We start from the raw sequence: 21,293 nt of genomic DNA, 5'->3' as shown, positions 1-21,293 counted from the left end.
CTCTACCCTTCTTGAGGGAGAAATTGTTGCTGGTTTACTGTAGATGGAGTTACACGAAAACTACAACTCCCAGAGATCCGTACGGCAGTTCCAGAGCTTATTGGTCAGAGGGAAGGACCCTAACCAATAGACAGAGGGCATTGTAGGGCTTGCCAAGTTACCGCTCACCTATCAGAGGCCTGGGAGCCGATACTTCCGGTATTCGCTCAGGGCTCCAGATCCGCAGGACCCGGGAGTCTTATTTTCTGTGGGCAGTCAGGCCAAAGGTATTGTTGTGTGCGTTCCTGCCTAAGCCTAGCTGGTTTTGGGAGGCTGTGGGTGGGCGGAGAGGGAGATGGAGGGGCCAGTACTTGTTGGGGAGTGTGGAGGAGACCCAGGAGTGCAGAGAGGATGGGGAGAATGGGAGTAGGGAACTCGCGTGCGAAGGGCTAGCGGCTGAGGATGAGCGAGGGGTGGCTTTAAACGTTTGAATATATTCCATGTGACTCATTAGTGATACTTGTGGGAATATATCCTAAAGAAGCCATCGGAAATGAAGAACATGCTTTATTCATAAAGACCTTTATCACAGAGTTATTTATGATAAGATAAAGTTGGCACAACCAGGTGTTTCAACAGTGAGGAAAAATGCGACTTCACTAAATGCATATTAAGTGGCTTTTTAAAATAATTTGTAGGGGCGCTTTGGGTGGCCCAGTCGGTTAAGCTGTCCCACTTCGGCTGAGGTCATGATCTCACAGTTCACAAGTTCGAGCCCCACGTGGGGCAGGCACTGTGCTGACACCTCAGAGCCTGGTGCCTGCTTTAGATTCTGTGTCTCCTTGTCTCCCTGCCCTTTCCCTGCTCTCACTCTTTCTCTCTCGCAAAAATAAATAAACATTTAAATAAATAAATAAATAATTTATAAATTTTAAGTAACATGGGAAAATGCTAATATATAATAAGTGAAAAAATCGTGATATGAAACTGTACAGTATGGTTGAAAATTTTTTAACCAAAACTACATAGAAAGAAAAAAAAGCCAGAGAGATGTAGTCATAATTTTTTCCCTTTGGATGAATGGTTTTTCATGAATTTAGCTTTTTACCTTTCCTGTGTGTTAATTTTTTTAAAAAGTGTGAAGAACTTGAAATTATTTTATAGTCGAAACACAACAAACAGAAAAACAAGTTGGAGGTTGTGTAGTTCTGTTTAAACCTACTGGAAATGGTCCAGTTTGCCTAAGCCCCTTGATTCTCACCATGAGTTGTCTTTAGAGATTAAAAACAAGAATTAAATGGTCATAGGCTGAGCAGCAGGTCCTGATTCTGACCATCTCTCCCCTGAACTAATAAAACAGTGGCTTTTCATTCCCTAAAACTCCCTGAAATCTTATAGTCTGAGGGTTGAGAGACTAACAAGTATACAGTTAGCTTCAGGCAGAATTTAAATATTTTAAAGGATACAAAATAATTGGGGGACACCTAAAGGCTATTTCAACCTTTGTCCTCTTGGCTATCTGATCTTTCACAGCCGGACTGTCCCCTGCTTTGGCTTTATCTACATTATGACAGTGACTCCCAAATCCTTAACCTCTGACTGCCTAAGGCACATTGCTACCTATAGACATCTTAGATGAGGCAGATCTAATACAAAATTTCTCACCCTTTCAATGTTTAAGCACACTCTGTCTTCTATATCTCTGATTAATGGTTCAACGGTTTCCTAAGCAAAAGTCTGCATGTTATCCTCAATTCCCCTTTCTTCCTCACTACTCATATCCTACCTGATGTCATTATTCAATCTGCATTAGAGATATCTCTGGAAGGGTGCCTTCGTGGCTCAGTAGGTTGAGGATCAGACTCTTGATTTCGCCTCAGGTCGTGATCCCAGGATAGTGGGATCGAGCCCTGCATTGGGCTCCATGGCCAGCGTTGAGCCTGTTTGTGATTCTCTCTTTCCCTCTGCCCGTCTCCCACTTTCTCCCACTCTTGCTCTCTCTAAAAAAAGAAAAAGAAAAAACAAAGAAAGAAAGATCTCTTGAATCAGGTACTCTTTCTCTTCAGAAGTAGCTACAAACTTGGCTTACTTTCTCATTGTGAGAAATTCAAACTATCTCATGACTCCTCATTAAACTTATCAGCCTGGGTGGCTCAGTCGGTTGGGTGTCCGACTTTGGCTCAAATCATGATCTCACAGCTCGTGGGTTCGAGCCCTGCATCAGGCTCTGTGCTGACAGCTCAGAGCCTGGAGCCTGCTTCGGATTCTGTGTCTCCTCTCTCTCTGCCCCTCCCCTGCTCATGCTCTGTGTGTGTGTGTGTGTCTCTCTCTCTCAAAAATAAATAAACATTTAAAAAATTAAAAAAAAAAAAACTTAGCCTTGTTCCTTGTCAGGTCCATCCTGTGCTTTGTCATGTGAATGTGTGCTGGTTCCTCCAAATTCCTCAGCATGCCCTTTATGATCAGGGATAGAAGGTTGGAAAGGTATATCAATCTCAGATAATTTAAAGACTGAAATACCTTGCTAAGACATTTGAAAGAACTTTTTTATATATGTAGACTGTAGAGACAAAGTATTTGAGCAGAAAAAATGCACATAGCTGTGATTTTTTTTTTAATGTTTTATATATTTATTTTGCGAGAGGGAGAGAGAGAGAGAGAGAGAGAGAGAGAATCCCAAGCAGGCTCTGTGCTGCGAGTGCAGAGCCCAGTGTGGAGCTCAATCCCACGAACCATGACATGACCTGAGCTGAGATCAGGAGTCAAGACGGTTAACCGACTGAGCCACCCAGGTGCCCCTGACCATAGCTGTGATTTTTTAAAAAGATGATTCTACCCAATCATATAAAGCATCCAGGCTCTGTGGGAAGGAAGAGGCTGGTATCCAGAAGCCTTCTTGTTCTAGCCTACTAAAGAGGGAGAGGTGGTCAGGACCTAAACTAGCAATGGAGTACAAAGGATTGCAACAGATTTTTGTAATTTTTGTTAGGTTTTTGAGAAAAATGTGCCAAATTTCTTCTTGTTACCAAGGATGAAAATACTAAAATTAATTCTTCTAAAAATCTTAGTAACATTATCATGTTTGTTTTTCTCTTATTTACAAATCCTTATTCTGTGCTACCCCTGGCCATATACACCCTCAATGACATTAGACTGAATTGGGTAGCCTAAAACATATATAAATTGCCTTTGATATAATTGGCCCATTAGGAATTTTCTCTGCCTAGGAAAATGTATCATGCATTATTTATCAATAAAAGTCTTTTAAAAGTACATGAGTAGATATTAGAGGAAAACATATATTATCTTATATAAGACCAGTGGGCTAGAGGTGGCAGTTTTCTTCATTAATAGTGACAAGGGACTTATTTTCCATTTAGCAAGCCACTACAGACCCACTTAATCTGACATCATGTGTAGAAGCATAGTAGACAATTCCTTCTTAGTAAAAGACTCTACAAACAAGGATAAGGCCAGCAAAGAGGCATGAGAAATAACTTGCAGATGAGTTAAAAGCAAATCACCAGGCAATTTGGTAGAGAATACGTTTCTGTGGATGTAGATTCCAAAGACAACTTCTCAAGTTCTGTCTTTGACACATATTACTCAGTAAAACAGGGTTGAAAAATGTCCACTGGGTTCAATGACATAGATGGCACTGGTGGCTTGGTGAAAGCTGTTTTAAAAAGGTGGTAATAGGGTCAATTTGAGGGGTTAAGAAGAGAGTGGTGAGGAGATGCCTGGCTGGCTCAGTCAGTGGAATGTGCTACTCTTGATCTTGGGGTTATGAGTTCAAGCCCCAGGTTGGGTATAGAGATTACTTAAAATCTTTGGGGTGCCTGGGTGGCTGTCAGTTAAGCATCTGACTCTTGGCTTCCACTGTTTGTGAGATCGAGCCTCGTGTTGGGCTCTGCTTGCTGACAGTGCAGAACCTGCTTGGGATTTCTCTCTCCCTCTCTCAAAACAAACCAATGATGGGGCGCCTGGGTGGCTCAGTCAGTTAAGTGTCTGACTTCGGCTCAGGTCATGTTCTCACGGTTCGTGAGTTTGAGCCTTGCGTCAGGCTCTGTGCTGACAGCTCAGAGCCTGGAGCCTGCTTCAGATTCTGTATTTCCCTGTCTCTCTCTCTACCCCTCCCTTGCTGATGCTCTCTTTCTCTCTGTCTCAAAAGTAAATAAACACTAAAAAAAAAAAAAAAAAGGCAATGAAAAACAAACAAAATAACAATAAAATCTTTAAAAAACAGTTCTTAAAGATTTTTTTGTTTAATGAATGCTAGTTTAATGAACAATTTTACCAAGATAATTACAATTCATTTGTATCCCTGTGCTTTATATTTTTATTTAAATTTTACAAACTTCTGTTGGTCAAAAAGAATATAATGTTTTTTCATTAAGTTATTTAGCTAGTGTATTCTTTGTTAGTATTTATTTATAAATAATAATATTTTTAATATTTATTTGTTATAATCAATATAATAATATTGTTAATATTATTTATTATGCTACTCTGTTTCTCAATAAGTCAACTAGGTGAAAATTCTTGTTTTTTGTCCTAAAATTAATCTTTCACAGTCATTTATTGTTGCAACATTTTATTCTTGCAACCATTATTACACATACAAATATATATCAACTCACTGATAGAATTTTGAAATAGAATGTACCTGAAGGTACAATTTTTGCCCTTTAAATAAAGAATGCTTATCATATTTGTCTATATTTGAAAGTAAATACTTATCATTTAGATAAATTAGAATATCCAATTTATTCTCATTACTGCCTTATTCTTATCTGACCTTATGTATCTTAAATATGCGTGGACACACACATTCAGGGATGCTAGAAAATGACATTAAAGCATTAGGCTGTTCAGTTTTCCAAAGGCTAAAATCCAAGCCAAATAGATTTTGGCTGAATACAAAGGCAAAGCCAGCTTTTGATGCACTTGAACTTGAAGCTCACTACTAAAGCCACAGTAAACCAGGTTCAGTATATAAGATGATGCAAGGAAAGATTTTCATACTGTGGCACTGATACAGACTCTACATTATAATAATCACTCGAAATAAAGATGTTTTTTCCCCTGGAACTATCCTAGGAAGAAAATGTTTGATTGTTGTAAAATCTTGTGTTAATTTTATAAAATATAAAAATTATATAAATATATGATTTATTAACATTGTTTGATTATTTGTCATCATGATTTAAATGACAAGTATGAGTTAAGACCTGGAAACTTGTGCTAATATGTATATGTAAACTATGGCTAATATGTATGGTTGCTTAACCTTTTTTTTGTTTTTGTTTTTTTTACCATATAGGAAATGAGAAATGCTATTTATTATATGGCTGCATTAGGACTATATGGACCAGTAGGGGAGGGAAATATCTCTTAATATATATTCCCCCATTGTTTTGGTTGTTTTAAGAGGCTGGATTATTGGGGCACCTGGGTGACATAGTCACTCTTTTTTTTTTTTTTTTTTTTTTTTTTTTTTTTTTTTTTTCAATTTGAGAGGGAGCATGAGTCAGTCTGACTCTTGATTTCGGCTCAGGTCATGATCCCAGGGTGGTCAGATAGAGCCTTTGTTGGGCTCCGAGTTGAGTGTGGAGCCTGTTTAAGATTCTCTCTCTCTCTCTCTCTCTCTCTCTCTCTCTCTCTCTCTCTCTCTCTGGCTCTCTCTCTCTCTCCTTCTGCCCCTCTCTCTGACTCGCACTCTCTCTCAATTGAAAAAAAAAAAAAAAAGAGGAGGGATTATTTAACAGACTTAGAAAGCATGTCCAAATATAGTCCAAAGAAGTTTACTTACAGTATCATAAGAGCCTAAAGCAACAAAAATGTGATCACAACACAACCCCTGGCAATACTGTGACCCAATTAGAAACTCCTTTTATGATGTAATGGATACAGAGCATTCCATCTGAAAATACTTGACAGGCAAAGAAGTTAAGTTTTTAACTTAAGTCTCATTTTTACTCTCCAAGACCTTGTGCATTAGTTGTGAAATGTGAGGTAGTACATGAAAGAGTAACTGGTAATTGCAGATAATAAACTGAAGATGTCACATGAGAGCTGTAGGCTGTAAGGCTATAGGAGTTAAGAGGAGGAAAGTATCAGATTTAGCAGGATGATTAAAGAAGACCCCTTGGAAGAGATAGTAATTAAGCTGGGCCATCAGTTCCCCTGTCATTGATGGAGTGTTTTGAATGGGCCGAGTATTGTAACTATGAAGATGACCAACTAGAAATAAGACTGGAGGGATAGGAGGTCCACGATGGGTAGGGGTTCGAATGCCCAACTGAGGAATTCAGACTTTATCCTATAGGACAGTGCTGCCCAGCAGAACTTTCTTCAGCGATGGAGATGTTCTATTCTCCTCTGCCCAATGTGATAGCCACTAGCCACATGTGACTGTTGACCACTTGAAAAAGACTAGTGTGACTGAGGAACTGATTTTTTATTTTAATTAAATTTGCAAAGCACATATGGTTAGTAGCTACTGTATTGAACAGTGCAGCTGTGGGCAGTAGGTAACATCTGCCTTTTTTTTTTTTTTAATGTTTATTTGGTGGGGGGAAGGGAGAGAATCCCAAGCAGGCTCCTTGCTCAGCACAGAGCCTGACACAGGGCTCGATTCCACAACCCTCGATTCCACAACCCTCGATTCCATGTGAGATCATGATCTGAGCTGAAAATCAAGAGTCAGACACTTAACTGACTGAGCCACCCAGGTGTCCCGAATTTTGTTTTTAACATCTGCCGATCTTTAAGCTGATAAATGATATACTTAAAAGGATATTTTAAGACTGGTTTTGCACAAGATGGACTAGAGAAAGAAAGAGGTAGGGAAAAAAAAAAAAAAAAAAAAAAAAAAAAAAAAAAAAAAAAAAAAAAAAAAAAAAAAGAAAGAGGTAGGGAAACCAAGTAGGAGGCAATTATTACAGCCAAGTAGGTTTGCAGTAACAGCGATCTGATTCAGGATAGTGCTGGTGGGAATGATAAGAAGGACTGGATTCAGGAACAGTTCTAAGAATTAGTAAGACTTGGTCACCAACTGAGAAGGCAGGAGAGTAGTCAAATGGAGTCCTGAGTTTTTAGCCTGAGTGAATATGAGAATGGCGATATCCATTAACAGAAATTGAGGAGCTGCTGTGGAGAGCAAAAAAGGCCTTTTTTTTTTTTTTCCCTTTCATGCAGGTCCAGTTTGAAATGAATGTGGGCAGGGCTAATATCAGCCATAATGTGAAGCCTAACATATAATTGAATAGCATTGTAGCACAGCAGATCTGACAGTAATAAACAGAGGTAACAATTGAAAACACGAGAGTAGGTGACACTGGAAGGAAGGAAATGTGAGAACAGTGATAGGGACTGAGTACTAACTAAACTTGTGGACCCTATCCACATCTAGAAAAAAGTTGGGACACAAGCTGAATTCCCACCTATAGTGGAATCTTTGAGCACATTATAGCATACCTTGCAGCTACTAATGGGGCTACTTAAAAGATTGAGGAAGATCTGTTTGTTACTGACTTGAAAAAGTACCCGTGATTTAAAATAAATTAGTGAATAGTATGTAACATATGAGATCCCTGTGGTTATTGTTGGTCCTTTTTTAAAAACCCCTTCCTAATTTGGGGGCAGCTGCCCTTTGTGTGAGTGTTGGTGGGAAAGCAGAACCCCCGTCCCTTATGACAGAAGCCTTTGTGGGGACCCCTCTTTCTCCCCATCCTGGCAGCTAGAGCAGGACTTGGAAGCTAGGCCAAGCCAGTGGGAAGTTTCCCCCTGGACCCCTATTCGGAATCTTAGGCAATTGTTATTAAGTGAAGGGGCAGTGAAGTTAGATTCTCAGCCACTGATGTGTTGAGAGAGTGGTAGCCATGGTTTATTCCGTCTAGCTAGCCTCACTTGGTTTCTGCTTGTTTTTCTGATCCTGGTTCTTGAGATTTTTTTTTTTTACTTAGCCAGAGTGGATTCTGTTGTTAGTACCCAGGAACTGTGACTTAAACCCCCTTTTTTTGTTTAAAAGAAAAAAAAAAACTTAGCACATATAAAATTCTTTTTTTTTTTTTTTTTTTTGGATAAGTTTCTTTAATGGTTTCAGAGGCTACACACCAAATTGTTAACAGTGCTTTTATCAAGGACTTGAGTTTGGGGAGGGGAGGTGTTGGCATGGGGTAGGAGGAAACATTTCATTTTATTGTAGAAACTTCTGGTTTGTCTCAATTTCATTGCAGTGAACATGTACTTCTTTAGTAATTTAAATTCCTTAAAAAAAAAACCAAAAAACCTTAAGAATGAAAAAAATTGAAGATAATATTTCCCTAACCTACTTTGTATTCTTGTAAAAGATTGTTGCAAGGAGCAAATGTGATAGGGAATGTGAAAATGGTCTGAAAATTATTAAGTGCTATTTGAATATGGTGAAGTAGAAATAGCAACAGTGACTCTTTGAGTGTCATTTTGCTGAGGAGGTAAAAGCCATTTTGAAGGGAGTTGAGGAAATAAGTGCTAATAAAGTCAGAGATGTGAATATCAGTTAATGCTTGACTTGGCAGTGAAAGAAGACTAGAAATTAGATGGTGAAAGAGGTTTTTCTCAATATTTTATTTTGAGAAATTTTTAACTTAAAAGTTGAAAGTACCAGGAATATCAATATAGCCTCAATCTAGATTCAGGATTTATTAACATTTTGCTACATCTGTTTTATCCCTCTGTGTTTCTATATAAAATGTGTAGGGTTTGGTGTTTCTGATTTAAAAAAAAAATTTTTTTTTACATTTATTTATTTTTGAGAAACAGAGTGAGACAAAACGTGAGTGGGGGAGGGGCAGAGAGAGAAGGAGACACAGAATCTGAAGCAGGCCCCAGGCTCCGAGCAAGGGGTCAGCACAGAGCCTGATGAGGGGCTCGAACCCACGAACTGTGAGATCATGACCTGAGCCGAAGTCGGACACTCAACCGACTGAGCCACCCAGGTGCCCCTGGTGTTTCTGGATTTAGCTAAGCCATTTGAAAGCAAATTGTAGGCATCATGACACTTTACCCCAAATACTCCCAACATCATATTTTAACAGCAAGGACATTCCCTACATGACCATAATACCGTGTTCACACTTAAGATTAAGAACTCTAAGGCTCCTGGGTGGCTCATTTGGTTAAGCATCTGACTCTTGATTTCAGCTCAGGTCATGATCTCATGGTTCATGGGTTAGAGCCCCACATGGGGCTCTGTGCTGACAGAGCAGAGCCTGCTTGGGATTCTCTGTCTCCTCTCTCTCTGCTCCTTCCCCGCTTGCACACACTCTCTCAAAATAAATAATAAACGTTTTTTTAAAAAGAAAACAACTCCACAGTATCTCCTAATATCTATTGCATATTCAAATTTCTCCAATTCTAAAAATATCCTTTTTTAATAGAAAATTTTATTTACGGGGCACCTGGGTGGCTCAGTCGGTTAAGCATCTGACTTCTATTTGGGTCATGATCTCGAGGTTCCTGGGTTTGAGCCCCACATCTGGCTCTGTGCTGACAGCTCAGAGCCTGGAGCCTGCTTTGGATTCTGTGTCTCCCTCTTTCTCTGCCCCTCCCCCACTTGCACTCTGTCTCTCTCTCTCAAAAATAAACAAACATTAAAAAGAAAGTTTTATTTCCTCAATTCAAGAGCTGATCAAAGTTTATATGTTACATTTGCTTGTTATGGCTCAGTCATGTCTTTTAATCTGTCACATGCCTTTGACCTTTTATCCCCTTGAAATACTGACCTGTGAAAGGCCTAAGCCAATTGTCTTATAAAATGTCCTACATTTTGGATTTGTCTGATTATAGTCTCATGGTAAAACTTTCCTTCTTAATGATTTCAGATACCCTTTATCAAAAAGGATGGAGTTGGGAAAAGGAAGACTTCTCAGGACTGGGCTGAATGCATTGTATCAGGCAGTACATCCAGTTCATGGCCTTGTCTGGACTAATGGGAACCAGGTAGTCCTGACTGATTTACAGCTTCACAGTGGAGAGGCCAGGTTTGGGGACTCAGAGGTCATTGGACAGTTTGAACATGTGTATGGAGTGTCTTGGGCCCCTCCTGGCACAGCTGACATGCCTGCTCTGCTCGCTGTGCAGCACAAGAAGCGTGTCATTGTGTGGCAGCTATGTCCCAGCAGTACGGGGACGAACAAATGGCTGATGTCTCAGACCTGTGAGATTAGAGAATCACTCCCTGTCCTTCCCCAGGGCTGTGTGTGGCATCCAGAAAGTGCTGTCCTGGCTGTGTTGACTGCGCAGCGTGTCTCCATTTTCCACAGTGTTCACTGTGACAGTTCCCGGGTGAATGTGGACATTGACACCCAGGGCCTCATTCACTGTGCGTCTTGGACCCAGGATGGCCAGAGGCTGGTGGTGGCAGTTGGCAGCAGCCTGCATTCCTACATTTGGGACAGTACTCAGAAGACTCTTCGCAGGTGCTCCTTCCACCCAGTGTTTGATGTGGACAGCTCTGTGCGCTCCATCAGAGCCACCGTGGACTCACAGGTCGCTGTAGCCACTGAGCTCCCACTAGATAAGATCTGTGGCTTAAATGCATCTGAAATCTTTGATGTTCCACCTAGCGGTGAAGACCCTTGTCTGTGTACTTTCCCGGTTATTGATGAAGTACCCACCGGGGGTAAGGGGGCAGTTGCTTCTAAAACAAGTGTTGAAACATCAGTTTCTCCCATTTCTTCCTTTTCAGATCCTCTGGATCTAACTCATATGCATTTCAATACGTCAAAATCTGAGGGTGGTTCTCTTATTTGTCTAAGAAAAAAAGACTACTTGACAGGAACTGGCATGGATTCTTCACATCTGGTCCTTGTGACCTTTGAGAAGGAGGTTACGCAGACCAGAAAAGTCACCATTCCAGGCATTCTGGTTCCTGATCTAATAACATTTGATCTTAAAGCTCAGGTGGTAGCAGTGGCTTCTAATACTTCCAATATAATTTTTATCTATTCTGTCATCCCATCGTTTCTGCCAAACATCCAGCAGATTCAACTTGAGAAAAGTGAAAGACCAAAAGGTATGTGTTTCTTGACAGAGAAGTTATTATTAGTTTTGGTTGGAAGACAGAAATCCACTGATTCAGCATTTCTTCCTTCTTCAAAGACTGATCAGTATATCATTCGTTTGATTGTTAGAGAAGTAACATTGGAAAAAGAATTGCCAGTAACATCGAGTGAAAACCAGAGTGGATACTCTACTTTCAGTACTCCATTAAGTAAAATAGACAGAAAAAAGCTACTTGAAAGTCTTTGCCCAGATTTGTGTCACCAAAACAGAGGGCTCTTCACATCTGACAGCCATAATCAATGCGAAAGGCCTGGAAGAACCCTTATTGAAGAAATCAGGAGCCCTCCAAGCAGTATCTGTGATGGCTCCATAGCTCTCAGAACTCTAGATGCTGAGCCCGTTAACCGCTCAGTAACACCGCCCAGGTCCAGCGGCACACCAGACCACACCAGCACTCCGGAACTTCCTAATTTGCCTCAAAGCAAGAACTCACAGAAGGAAAAGGAAACTTACCGACTGTCTAAGGAAATGGAAATTTTGTCTAGGACCCTGACTGAAGTGCAGCGATGTCTTTCTGAACTCACAGACACTCTGCATAATGGGAAGAAGTCCTCTCCTGTGTATCCATTGTCTCGGGATCTGCCTTACGTGCGCATCACTTACCAGGTAACTTGTCCTTTGAGGAGCTACCACTATACAGAAAAGCTCCTGCAGCCAGTGGGTACTGCAAGAAAAATCCACTGATGAGGAAGATGGTGCTCTAGCTGAACTTCACTGAACTGGGCATGTTATGTCACAGGCAAGTTGTAATACCTTTCTGGGTTGGTTGGCTGCCAGCCAGACGGGCACACATACCAGTGTATAGCGTGATCGTATCACATGCATGGTGTAAAATATGAATGACGGTACTCATTCTGGCAATTTCTATTTAGGAAAAAAAAAAAGAGTTTTCCTTATTGTGCCATCTTATCATGGGAGACTTTTCCTTATGCGTTGCAGAGAGAAAGTTAGGTCCATTTTAAAACAAATGTAATGCATATGCAAACATTACACGAATGGGATTATAGCTTACCTGTTTTTATCACGAACACTTTCTTTCTCCATTGAACTTGGCCCTGCCCCCTGCCATAATTCACTTTATGGCAGCTTACTGTGGCTCCCTCCATATTTTAGCTCATAACTCATATAATAGTACACACTTCTTTGTATCTATAGGCCTATAGATGTGGGGCTGATGGTTTGTCATTGTTTTACAAAAATAGTGTCGTAAGTTGCGCTCTTCATGCTGAGAGGACGCTGCTTATTGAGGTGGTCCATTGTTGATAGACATTCACGTTGCCTTTACTTCTTCACTTCTTCAGTCACTCCAAGCAGGGCTCTCATAGTACTCTTTTATGTATGTATTTGTATTCCTACTTTTATTTCTGTTGGGTTGGTTCCCAGAAGTAGAAGCGCAAATTTGAAAAGTACATATACATTTCTACTTTTAATACGGTTGCCAGATTGCCTTTCAGAGATTTTTTACTAAATGTATCATCATATGCCCACTCTCAACCTATGAGACTTCCTGTTCCTCACATCCTTACCAATCTGATAAGTGTGAAGTGCTTTTTACTTTCATTCATTTGTATTTCCTTTACTGTTAGTGAACTTGAGTATGTCTTTCATGGTTTTTGGCCCGCTGAGTATGAACTGCCTATTGTTCATTTTTTTTTCCTATTGAGTTATCAGTTTATAAGAGTTTTTTGCTTATTATAGAAATTAACATACATGCAATAGTCTAGATTTGGTTACATTGTTTTATTATATTAGTTTTTACATTTAAATTTTTAATCTCTCATTACATTTTGGTGTGTGGTCCACTTTTATTTTCTGAGAGATAACCAGTTGTGCTAGGAGCTGTATTAAAAATCTATCTTTCGGGGCGCCTGGGTGGCGCAGTCGGTTAAGCGTCCGACTTCAGCCAGGTCACGGTCTCGCGGTCCGTGAGTTCGAGCCCCGCGTCAGGCTCTGGGCTGATGGCTCGGAGCCTGGAGCCTGTTTCCGATTCTGTGTCTCCCTCTCTCTCTGCCCCTCCCCCATTCATGCTCTGTCTCTCTCTATCCCAAAAATAAATTAAAAAAAAAAAACGTTGAAAAAAAATCTATCTTTCGATGGGGCGCCTGGGTTGCTCAGTCAATTGAGCAGCCAACTCTTTTTTTCAGCTCAGGTCATGACCTTGTGGTTCATGAATTCAAGCCCCACGTAAGGCTCTGCACTGACAGCACAGAGCCTGCTTGAGATTCTCTCCCTTTCTCTCTGTCCCTACCCCACTTGTGCGTGTTCTCTCTCACGCTCTCTCTGTCAAAGATAAATAAATAAACATTAAAAAAAAAATACATCTTTCAGGGGCCTGGCTGACTCAGTAGGTGGAGTATGCAACTCTTGATCTCAGGGTCCTGAGTTCAAGCCCCACGTTGGCATAGAGCTTAATTTAAAAAAGAATCCATCTTGGGGCACCTGGGTGGCGCAATCGGTTGGGCGTCCGACTTCAGCCAGGTCACGATCTCGCGGTCCGTGGGTTCGAGCCCCGCGTCAGGCTCTGGGTTGATGGCTCAGAGCCTGGAGCCTGTTTCCGATTCTGTGTCTCCCTCTCTCTCTGCCCCTCCCCTGTTCATGCTCTGTCTCTCTCTGTCCCAAAAATAAATAAATGTTGAAAAAAAAAATTAAAAAAAATAAAAATAAAAAAGAATCCATCTTTAATCCCAATGAACTTGATCTAACACGTTTGTCATATATAAACTTATATGTACTGGGATCTAATTCTGAATTCTCCATATTTAACTACTATAATGCTGATCTCTTTATCTAGAACTTTACCAATGTCACACTGATTTGATTGTGGACTTTTATATCTTCATTTTAAAAGATATTTGCAGAAAGTTGGTATCGAAATCATTGATAAGTAATATGTAAGTTATTATCTAATAGTCAAGAGAGGCATTTTTTTTTTTTTTCAACGTTTTTTTTTTTATTTATTTTTGGGACAGAGAGAGACAGAGCATGAACGGGGGAGGGGCAGAGAGAGAGGGAGACACAGAATCGGAAACAGGCTCCAGGCTCCGAGCCATCAGCCCAGAGCCTGACGCGGGGCTCGAACTCACAGACCGCGAGATCGTGACCTGGCTGAAGTCGGACGCTTAACCGACTGCGCCACCCAGGCGCCCCAAGAGAGGCATTTTAATTAGTTTCTTTTAATTTTTTTTTAATGTTTATTTATTTTTGAGAGAGAGAGAGAGAGCATGAGTGGCGGGAGAGGTACAGAGAGAGAGGGAGACACAGAATTCGAAGCAGGCTCCAGGCTCTGAGCTGTCAGCACAGAGACCGACATGGGGTTCGAACTCATGAACTGTGACATCATGACCTGAGCCGAAGTCTGATGCTCAACTGACTGAGCCACTAAGGCGCCCCTTAATTAGTTTTTTCTTAAAACTACTACTCTTGGACCAACTCAAAGGTATAGGTTTGTTTTTTTGTTTATTTATTTTTAATGTTTATTTTGAGGGGGAGGGGGTAAGGAGAGAATTCTAAGCAGTCTCTGTGCTGTCAAGCTGAGCGGGCTTGATCTTATGACCATGAGATCATGACTGGAGCCAAGACCAAGAGTCAGACAGTTAACTGACTGAGCCATCCAGGCACCCCAGGATGTAGGTTTTTAAAAGAACCAAAGAATAGTTTAAAATAATTAAAATTTTTTATTATGAAAAATTATAAACATAAAGAAAGACTAAATAACGAAATCTTTTATACCTATCATCTGGATTTAACTCTTGTTAATATTTTGCCATAATGGCTTCATTTTTCTTTTAATTTTTCTTTTAAATCTTTATTTATTTTTGAGAGAGAGACAGCAGGCTCCAGGCTCTGAGCTGTCAGCACAGAGCCTGACGCGGGGCTCGAACTCATGATCCGTGAGATCGTGACCTGAGCCAAAATCAGCCACCCAACCAGCTGAGCCACCCAGGCACCCCTATTGCTTCATTTTTTTTTTTTAACAATTTCCTGAAATACTTTAAGTAGGGATGTCATGGTATTTAAGCCATAAATATTTTGGGATCGAATCTTTTTGTTATGTTAAACAATGTAGCCAAAATCTCCTTATTTACAACTGGTTTAGTTAGAGTAATAGTAAATAGGATTTAAAAAAAAACTACTTACACATTCTAGTTTTAAGAAATGTTAACTTTGTTGCTTCTGGAATCAGTTTAACAACTTTTATTCTTATATCTGAAGAAATCTCATTATGTAGGTCCTGTTGTTGAAAAAAGAGCTGTGCTTCTCTGCAATGGCAAACTAAGGCTCAGTACAGTTCAGCAGACTTTTGGCCTCTCTCTTATTGAAATGCTCCATGGTAGGTAAAATTCATAAATTGACTCTACCCCACACCCCCTCCCTCTACCATTTTTTGTTTTGTAACTTTGTAATTTTCATTGATAACGAACCATTCAGTGGTTCACTAGATAATTAGGTATTGTTAATTGTCTACTATGTACCCAAGGCTATAGAAAATGTGGGTTCTGCCCTTAAGGAACTTACGTATATATTCTAGCTGGAAGACCTAAATGTACACAGGAAAAAACTAGAAAAGAGTTACAAAGCAATGTATAACAGCTGCAAAGAAATGACATAAAAACCTCATATATACCTGTTACACTACACATAAAGGTCATAGCAGCAGTTCTTAAAGGAGGTGTCATTTCAATAGGCAGCAAACATGTGGATGTGAAGGCCATTCCCAAATGCCAGAGGACTGAGTCATACCCGTACCATCAGGTGCACAGGATGGTTTTTTTATGCCTCATTCTTTTAATGGAAGCCACCACCACATTGAACATGCAATTTGTTTCATTTTTTTCTCCCCCTTAATATGTCAGCATCAGCTTTTTCCTGTTTTGACACATGCATCTGTGATATGACATCATAATTGTCATTTGTCCTGGGTGGGGTTAATATTCCATTCTGGGTGTACCATATTGTACTTTGCCATATTTTCTTTGGCATTTAAGTAGTTTCCAATTTTCAGCATCATCAATAGCACTAATAAAGACCTCTCTGCATATTTTACATGTTGTTTTTGGAAAGTATAGATTTTTAGAAGTGAAATTTTCAGAAGTGAGGCACAGTACATCTGAAAGAACCAGAGAAGGTCACAGGCTTGTGTTATGCTACTGGCCCTAGGTTACCCCAGAACAAACCATTCAGGATTATCTGGACCATTCTAATCTATCTGCAGTCAGCTCAGCCTCCTTAGCTGTCTAGAGGTTGGTATGAACCTAAAGAATAAAGCTTCCTCCAGAGAGTAACTGTTCCCACCTTCACATAGTTTCTGGAGAAATTGCTTACGAGCGTGTAGATAGGGACACTCCACACACAACCCCTAACAACGTGTGCACTACATACACACTCATATGCATAGCACGAAGTGATAAATGCCTAGCCTGGGTAAAAGTGGATGTCCTCTAGCTATGCCTAAGTCATCAATGACCTCACCCTAAGTAGGACTCAGTCCTTCCAGCTTCCCATTCCCATCCGTGTGATGATCAGGTTCAATATTACCAACTACTGGATTCTTACTCTCAAAAAAGTATTTGTCTTATTTTTCTTTAAAGAATAAGATGAGATATTCTAAATTACATATGTGTTTATTTCACTTTGCAGACTCACACTGGATCCTTCTCTGTGCTGATAGCGAAGGCTTCATCCCGTTAACTTTCACAGCCACTCAGGAAATAACCATAAGAGATGGCAGCTCAAATGTCTTCAGAGACTCTGCCTCAGAGTCTTAATCCTGGTCCTTCTCTCGAAGTCTATAGAGAGCTTAGCGTCCAAAGTGTAGATGCCACCAGCTGTCCCACCCATTTAGGCAGTATGGCCTGATACCTTTTTTTTTTTTTTTTTTTTTTTTTTTTTGAGAGAGAGAGAGAATCCCAAGCAGGCTCTGCTGCTGTCAGCCCACAGGGCCCAAACCCACAAACCGTGAGATCATGACCTGAGCCGAAGCCAAGAGTCGGGCTTTCAACCAACAGAGCCACCCTGGTGCCCTGGCCTGATACTTGTTTGCAGAGTTATTTGCTGCATAGCTTTTCAGATGAGGCCATTACAGACAAGATCTGTCTTCTACCATGGACTCGTCTCAGCTGGGATTTGCATTGTCGCTCAGAAGTGAAGCACATGCCATGGTTGGCTTGGCCACTTGCCCCCCATTTCCCCCAGGCTGAGGCTCACTGCTCTGTAGCAGAGCTCAGTCTTTGTTAGATGGCTCAAAAAGTGGTTGTTTATGTATTCATGACCGTGTGGTTTTGTCTAAGGGCAGAATTCCCAGAACAAAACAATATTATGGTGCCATATGGATTGTGTTTTATGGTTTCTCTGAGGCTTTCTGTCCCTTGCCCAAAACCGTTAAAGCTGTCTTAGAAGCACTTAAAAGGTACTTCGGCATTGTTATAGATCATTTCCTTGGCTGATGAGAGCAAGAGGTACCAGAGAACATATGCTCCAGCATGTCCTGTTTACCCCAAACCAGCAGGAATCAGCAGAGCTCAAAAGAAGACCAAAAAAATCAACTGACTTCTGTGCCCAGCCCTACCTAGAACAGGAAGTCGTTCTGATGTTGGCTGGACCTGCCAGGATTTAAACCTAACTCTCTTGCTTCCTTAAAAAATTCTGGCTAACTATGGTCTAGATACTCCTAAAAACTAGTCCTAGCAGATTTCAAATGAAATTTCAAATGCTGTGATCCCTCTGGACCCCACCTGAGCGTGTGCGTGTGTCAATAGTGCAATGCCTAGCACAGAGGTCAGAGGCGTGATTCTATGCTGTCGCTCCTCCTGATTTTCTCCCTGAAATGCTTCACCCCCCATCCCCCAGTTTGGGGATCATAAAAATGTCCTGTTTTTCTCCCAGTACACTCCCTTAGTTACATTGTCACTTTAATTTTGATGTTTTTCTTTTCCCTCCATTCAGGTCTTAGAGACCAGCACGGAGTCTGTGAGAGAAAGTAGTTCAGAAAATTGGAAATTTCACTGAATCTAAGGTGGGTAGAAGTACGAGCTTATTATAATTACGGGCTCAAGTGCCACCTTAGTAAAGTGGAAAGAGCCCTGATTGCAACTTCAGATAGACACATCACCTCTCACGCAGAATCATAAATTTCAGTGACGGCAGCACAACAGATTGATGGCTGTGTGGCTAGTCAGGGCACATCTGCAGATAAATTGTTTCAGCCATAGAGGTTCCATTAGCACATATGCATCTTTCTCCCCACTTTCCTTTAAAATTGTCTGGAAAGAAAGATTTTGTGCCCTTGGGGACTTCTGTCTGTCTGTTACCCTTTATGAAGATGGAGCTGGGATAAGAAAGAAGCGAGGGCCCATTTTGTGGTTCAAATGCATTAGGCAGCTGCTGGGATAATGGAAGCGGAGGCTGCTGGTCTGTAATCAGTAGCCTGAGAGCAGTGGCTGAGGACAGTCTGAGGCCTGGCTGCATTTGCAGAGGAAGTGTCTGCATGGGATGAAAGTACACTATTATGAAGCCTGCAGAGGGGGCCTGGGGACCCTGTAGTAAGATCAATGTGGGTGCCTCAAAGTATATGTTATATTCACCATTTCCCTGGTCAGAGTCCTGTAAATGAGTCAATAAAATCACTAATGGTTGATGCGACTGTTGTGAATGTTTTGATGGTATTTTCTTTGTGATTATTGCCAGTATAAAGAAAAGTTCTTGATTTTTTGTTTGTGGATGTTATCTCTGTATTTCTTCTGGCGGACAGTCTGGCATATAAATTATTTATTTCTTTATCGCAAATCTGATTCCATGACAACTCTCCTACGAAAGACATCTCCTTGGCCTCTGCTATTATTATAGTCATTGGAACAATAGAAGATAATCCAGTACTTGCTGGCTTTAGAAACAGGGAGAGAAGAGTTGTCATCTTTTAACTATTGTTCAATGTCATGTTGAGAATATTTTGCATAAGGAAAGGCATTCTTTACAAATCTTCGTGCCCAATTTTTTCTGAATTTTGTACAGGTATTTATTATTTGATACACGCAATAGATGTGAAGTATAGGAAGGCTTAATAATAAAATGAACCACCCATCACCTAATGTAAGAACCAGAACATTACTAGAAACCATTCTGGGTCCTTCTCTGTAGAGACAGTTCCACCCCAGAGGCAACTAATGTCTTGATTGTTGTAATTATCATTTCCTCATTCCTTGTCTTTTTCACCACAACCACATGTACACATTGCCCTAAACAATAGTCTGTATTTCCCCTTGTTTTGGAGCTTTATACAACGGCATTATATTGCATATAGTCTTCTGCAACTTTCACATTTATTTCTTTAATCAACATCCTGTTGGGTACTTGAGGGGAATCCTCTTTCTCTCTGTGTAGCTTCCTCCTCTACAATACTCTGTCCTGCAAACTCTAGCCACTTTGGTCTCCCCAAACTCACCTTCTCAGCTCAGAGTCCTCTGGGCTCCAAATGGTGCTCTACACGGTCATCTGGGAACCCTCAAGGCAATCCCTAAGATCGCCTCATTTGTTTCCCATCTCTCAGAGATTCCTCCTTCATTGCCTCATGCCCAGTGTCTTGAAAACTTATTTCATATATGCAGACCAGTCGTTTTTAATCGCTTCAACTGAGAGGCTGGATCTGGTCTTTACTACTCCCATCATGGCCAAGAGCAAGTCTTTCCACATCTTGTTCATTTATTTCTAGGTACTTTATATTTTTTGTTGCTACTGTTTAAAAATTATGTTCTATAACTGTTGCTGGAATATAAAAATGTAATTTTGTTAATTTTATGTCCAGCTACCTTGCTGTGCTCTCTTATTCTAATAATGTATCTGTAGGTCCTTTTGGGTTTTCTAAGTAGGTAATCATATCATTTATAAATAATGACAATTTTTTTCTTCCTTTCTAATTATTATACTGTTATCTTACTGCACTAGCTAGATCCCCTGATGAAGTGTTGAACAGAAGCATTGATAGTGAGTAATCCTTCCCTTATTCCTGATTTTAAAGGGACTATTTCATCGTTAACATTTTGCCACTAGGTGACATATTTCACCATTAAGAATGTTTGCTATAGGTTTTTGGTAGATAGCCTTACTCAAGTTTAAAAATCTCTACTTGTGGTGCCTGGGTGGCTCAGTAGGTTAAGCATCTGACTCTTGATTTCAGCTCAGGTCATGATCTCATGGTTTGTGAGTTCAAGTCCTGCCTGCATCAGGCTTTGTGGTGGTAGTGCAGACCCTGCCTGGGATTCTCTCTCTCTCTACCCCTCTCTCTCCACCCCTGTCCCCCACGCTGGCCTGTGTGTGCATAGGCTCTCTCTGTCTCTCAAAATAAACTTCAAAAAAAATGTCCTTTTCCTCTTGGTTTGCTTAGTACTTTTATCATGAATGAATATTAGCTTTTTATTAAATGATTCTGTATCTATTGAGATCATAATTTTTTTCCTCCTTTATTAATGTGGTAAATTTCACTGGACAGATTTTTCTTTTTTTTATTATTATTATTATTTTTTTTAATATTTATTCTTGAGAGACAGAGCATGAGTGAGGAGGGGCAGAGAGAGAGGGAGGCACAATCTGAAGCAGGCTCCAGGCTCCAAGCTGACAACACAGCGCCCAATGCAGGGCTCGAACCCACAAACTATGAGATCATGACCAGAGCCGAAGTTGGACACTTAACTGACTGAGCCACCTAGGAGCCCCTTAGTTTACTAGTATTTTGTTTCAGATTCTTGCTTCTATGTTCTGTGCTCTTTTAATCCTCTAAGGTTAGCCTGTAAATTACCTTTCATTTTTACTTTTCTTGTCTGGTTTTGGTATTAAACTTATTCTGGCCTGATACAATGAGTTGTAGAGTTTGCCCTTTTTCTATTCTCTGGAAAAGTTTTCAAAAGCTATGAAATGATCCTTGATAAAAAGTTTGATAGCACTTGGTAAAATCATTTGAATCTCGTGGTTTGGGTGTATATGTGTGTGTGAATGCTTTATAATATGTATTTCATTCCTTGAATATTTATGAGATCACTTAGGATTTCTGTTGTTTACACTCACACACGTATACACTCAGTTCTTCTATAATGCTTGTTTTGAAAACACAAATTTGTTCCAACACAATTGCTATGTTGAAGAACAGTTCGAGCATAACCTGAATTTCCTTGCTTCTGCACCAGTTTTGTCCTTAAGAGACACAGAAAAATACCCAG

The 21,293-nt window shown here is 40.4% G+C and overlaps 1 protein-coding gene across 3 annotated transcripts; it reads left to right on the top strand.

Annotated features, from left to right (window-relative positions):
- Positions 1–201: 201 nt before the first annotated feature.
- WDCP (WD repeat and coiled coil containing) lies at positions 202–21,056 on the top strand. 3 transcript variants are annotated; one of them, XR_009248257.1, is made up of 5 exons: positions 202–266; positions 9,846–11,694; positions 15,301–15,418; positions 16,726–18,100; positions 19,096–21,056. XR_009248257.1 is itself a non-coding variant. In XM_058682650.1 (4 exons), exons 2-4 carry the CDS (start codon positions 9,865–9,867, stop codon positions 16,851–16,853), a joined length of 2,076 nt encoding a protein of 691 aa, XP_058538633.1. In that variant the 5' UTR covers positions 202–266; positions 9,846–9,864; the 3' UTR covers positions 16,854–18,726. The 3 variants fall into 3 exon arrangements, 1 of the variants encoding a protein (XP_058538633.1); XM_058682650.1 differs by lacking the exon at positions 19,096–21,056 and having other exon boundaries at positions 16,726–18,726; XR_009248258.1 differs by lacking the exons at positions 16,726–18,100; positions 19,096–21,056 and having other exon boundaries at positions 9,846–11,827; positions 15,301–15,415.
- Positions 21,057–21,293: the final 237 nt, after the last annotated feature.

The sequence above is a fragment of the Neofelis nebulosa genome, chromosome 9, assembly GCF_028018385.1.
Source record: "Neofelis nebulosa isolate mNeoNeb1 chromosome 9, mNeoNeb1.pri, whole genome shotgun sequence".
Lineage (NCBI taxonomy): Eukaryota > Metazoa > Chordata > Mammalia > Carnivora > Felidae > Neofelis > Neofelis nebulosa.
The sequence above is the reverse complement of the archived record's forward strand: the minus strand, read 5'-3'. Positions and strand labels throughout refer to the sequence as shown.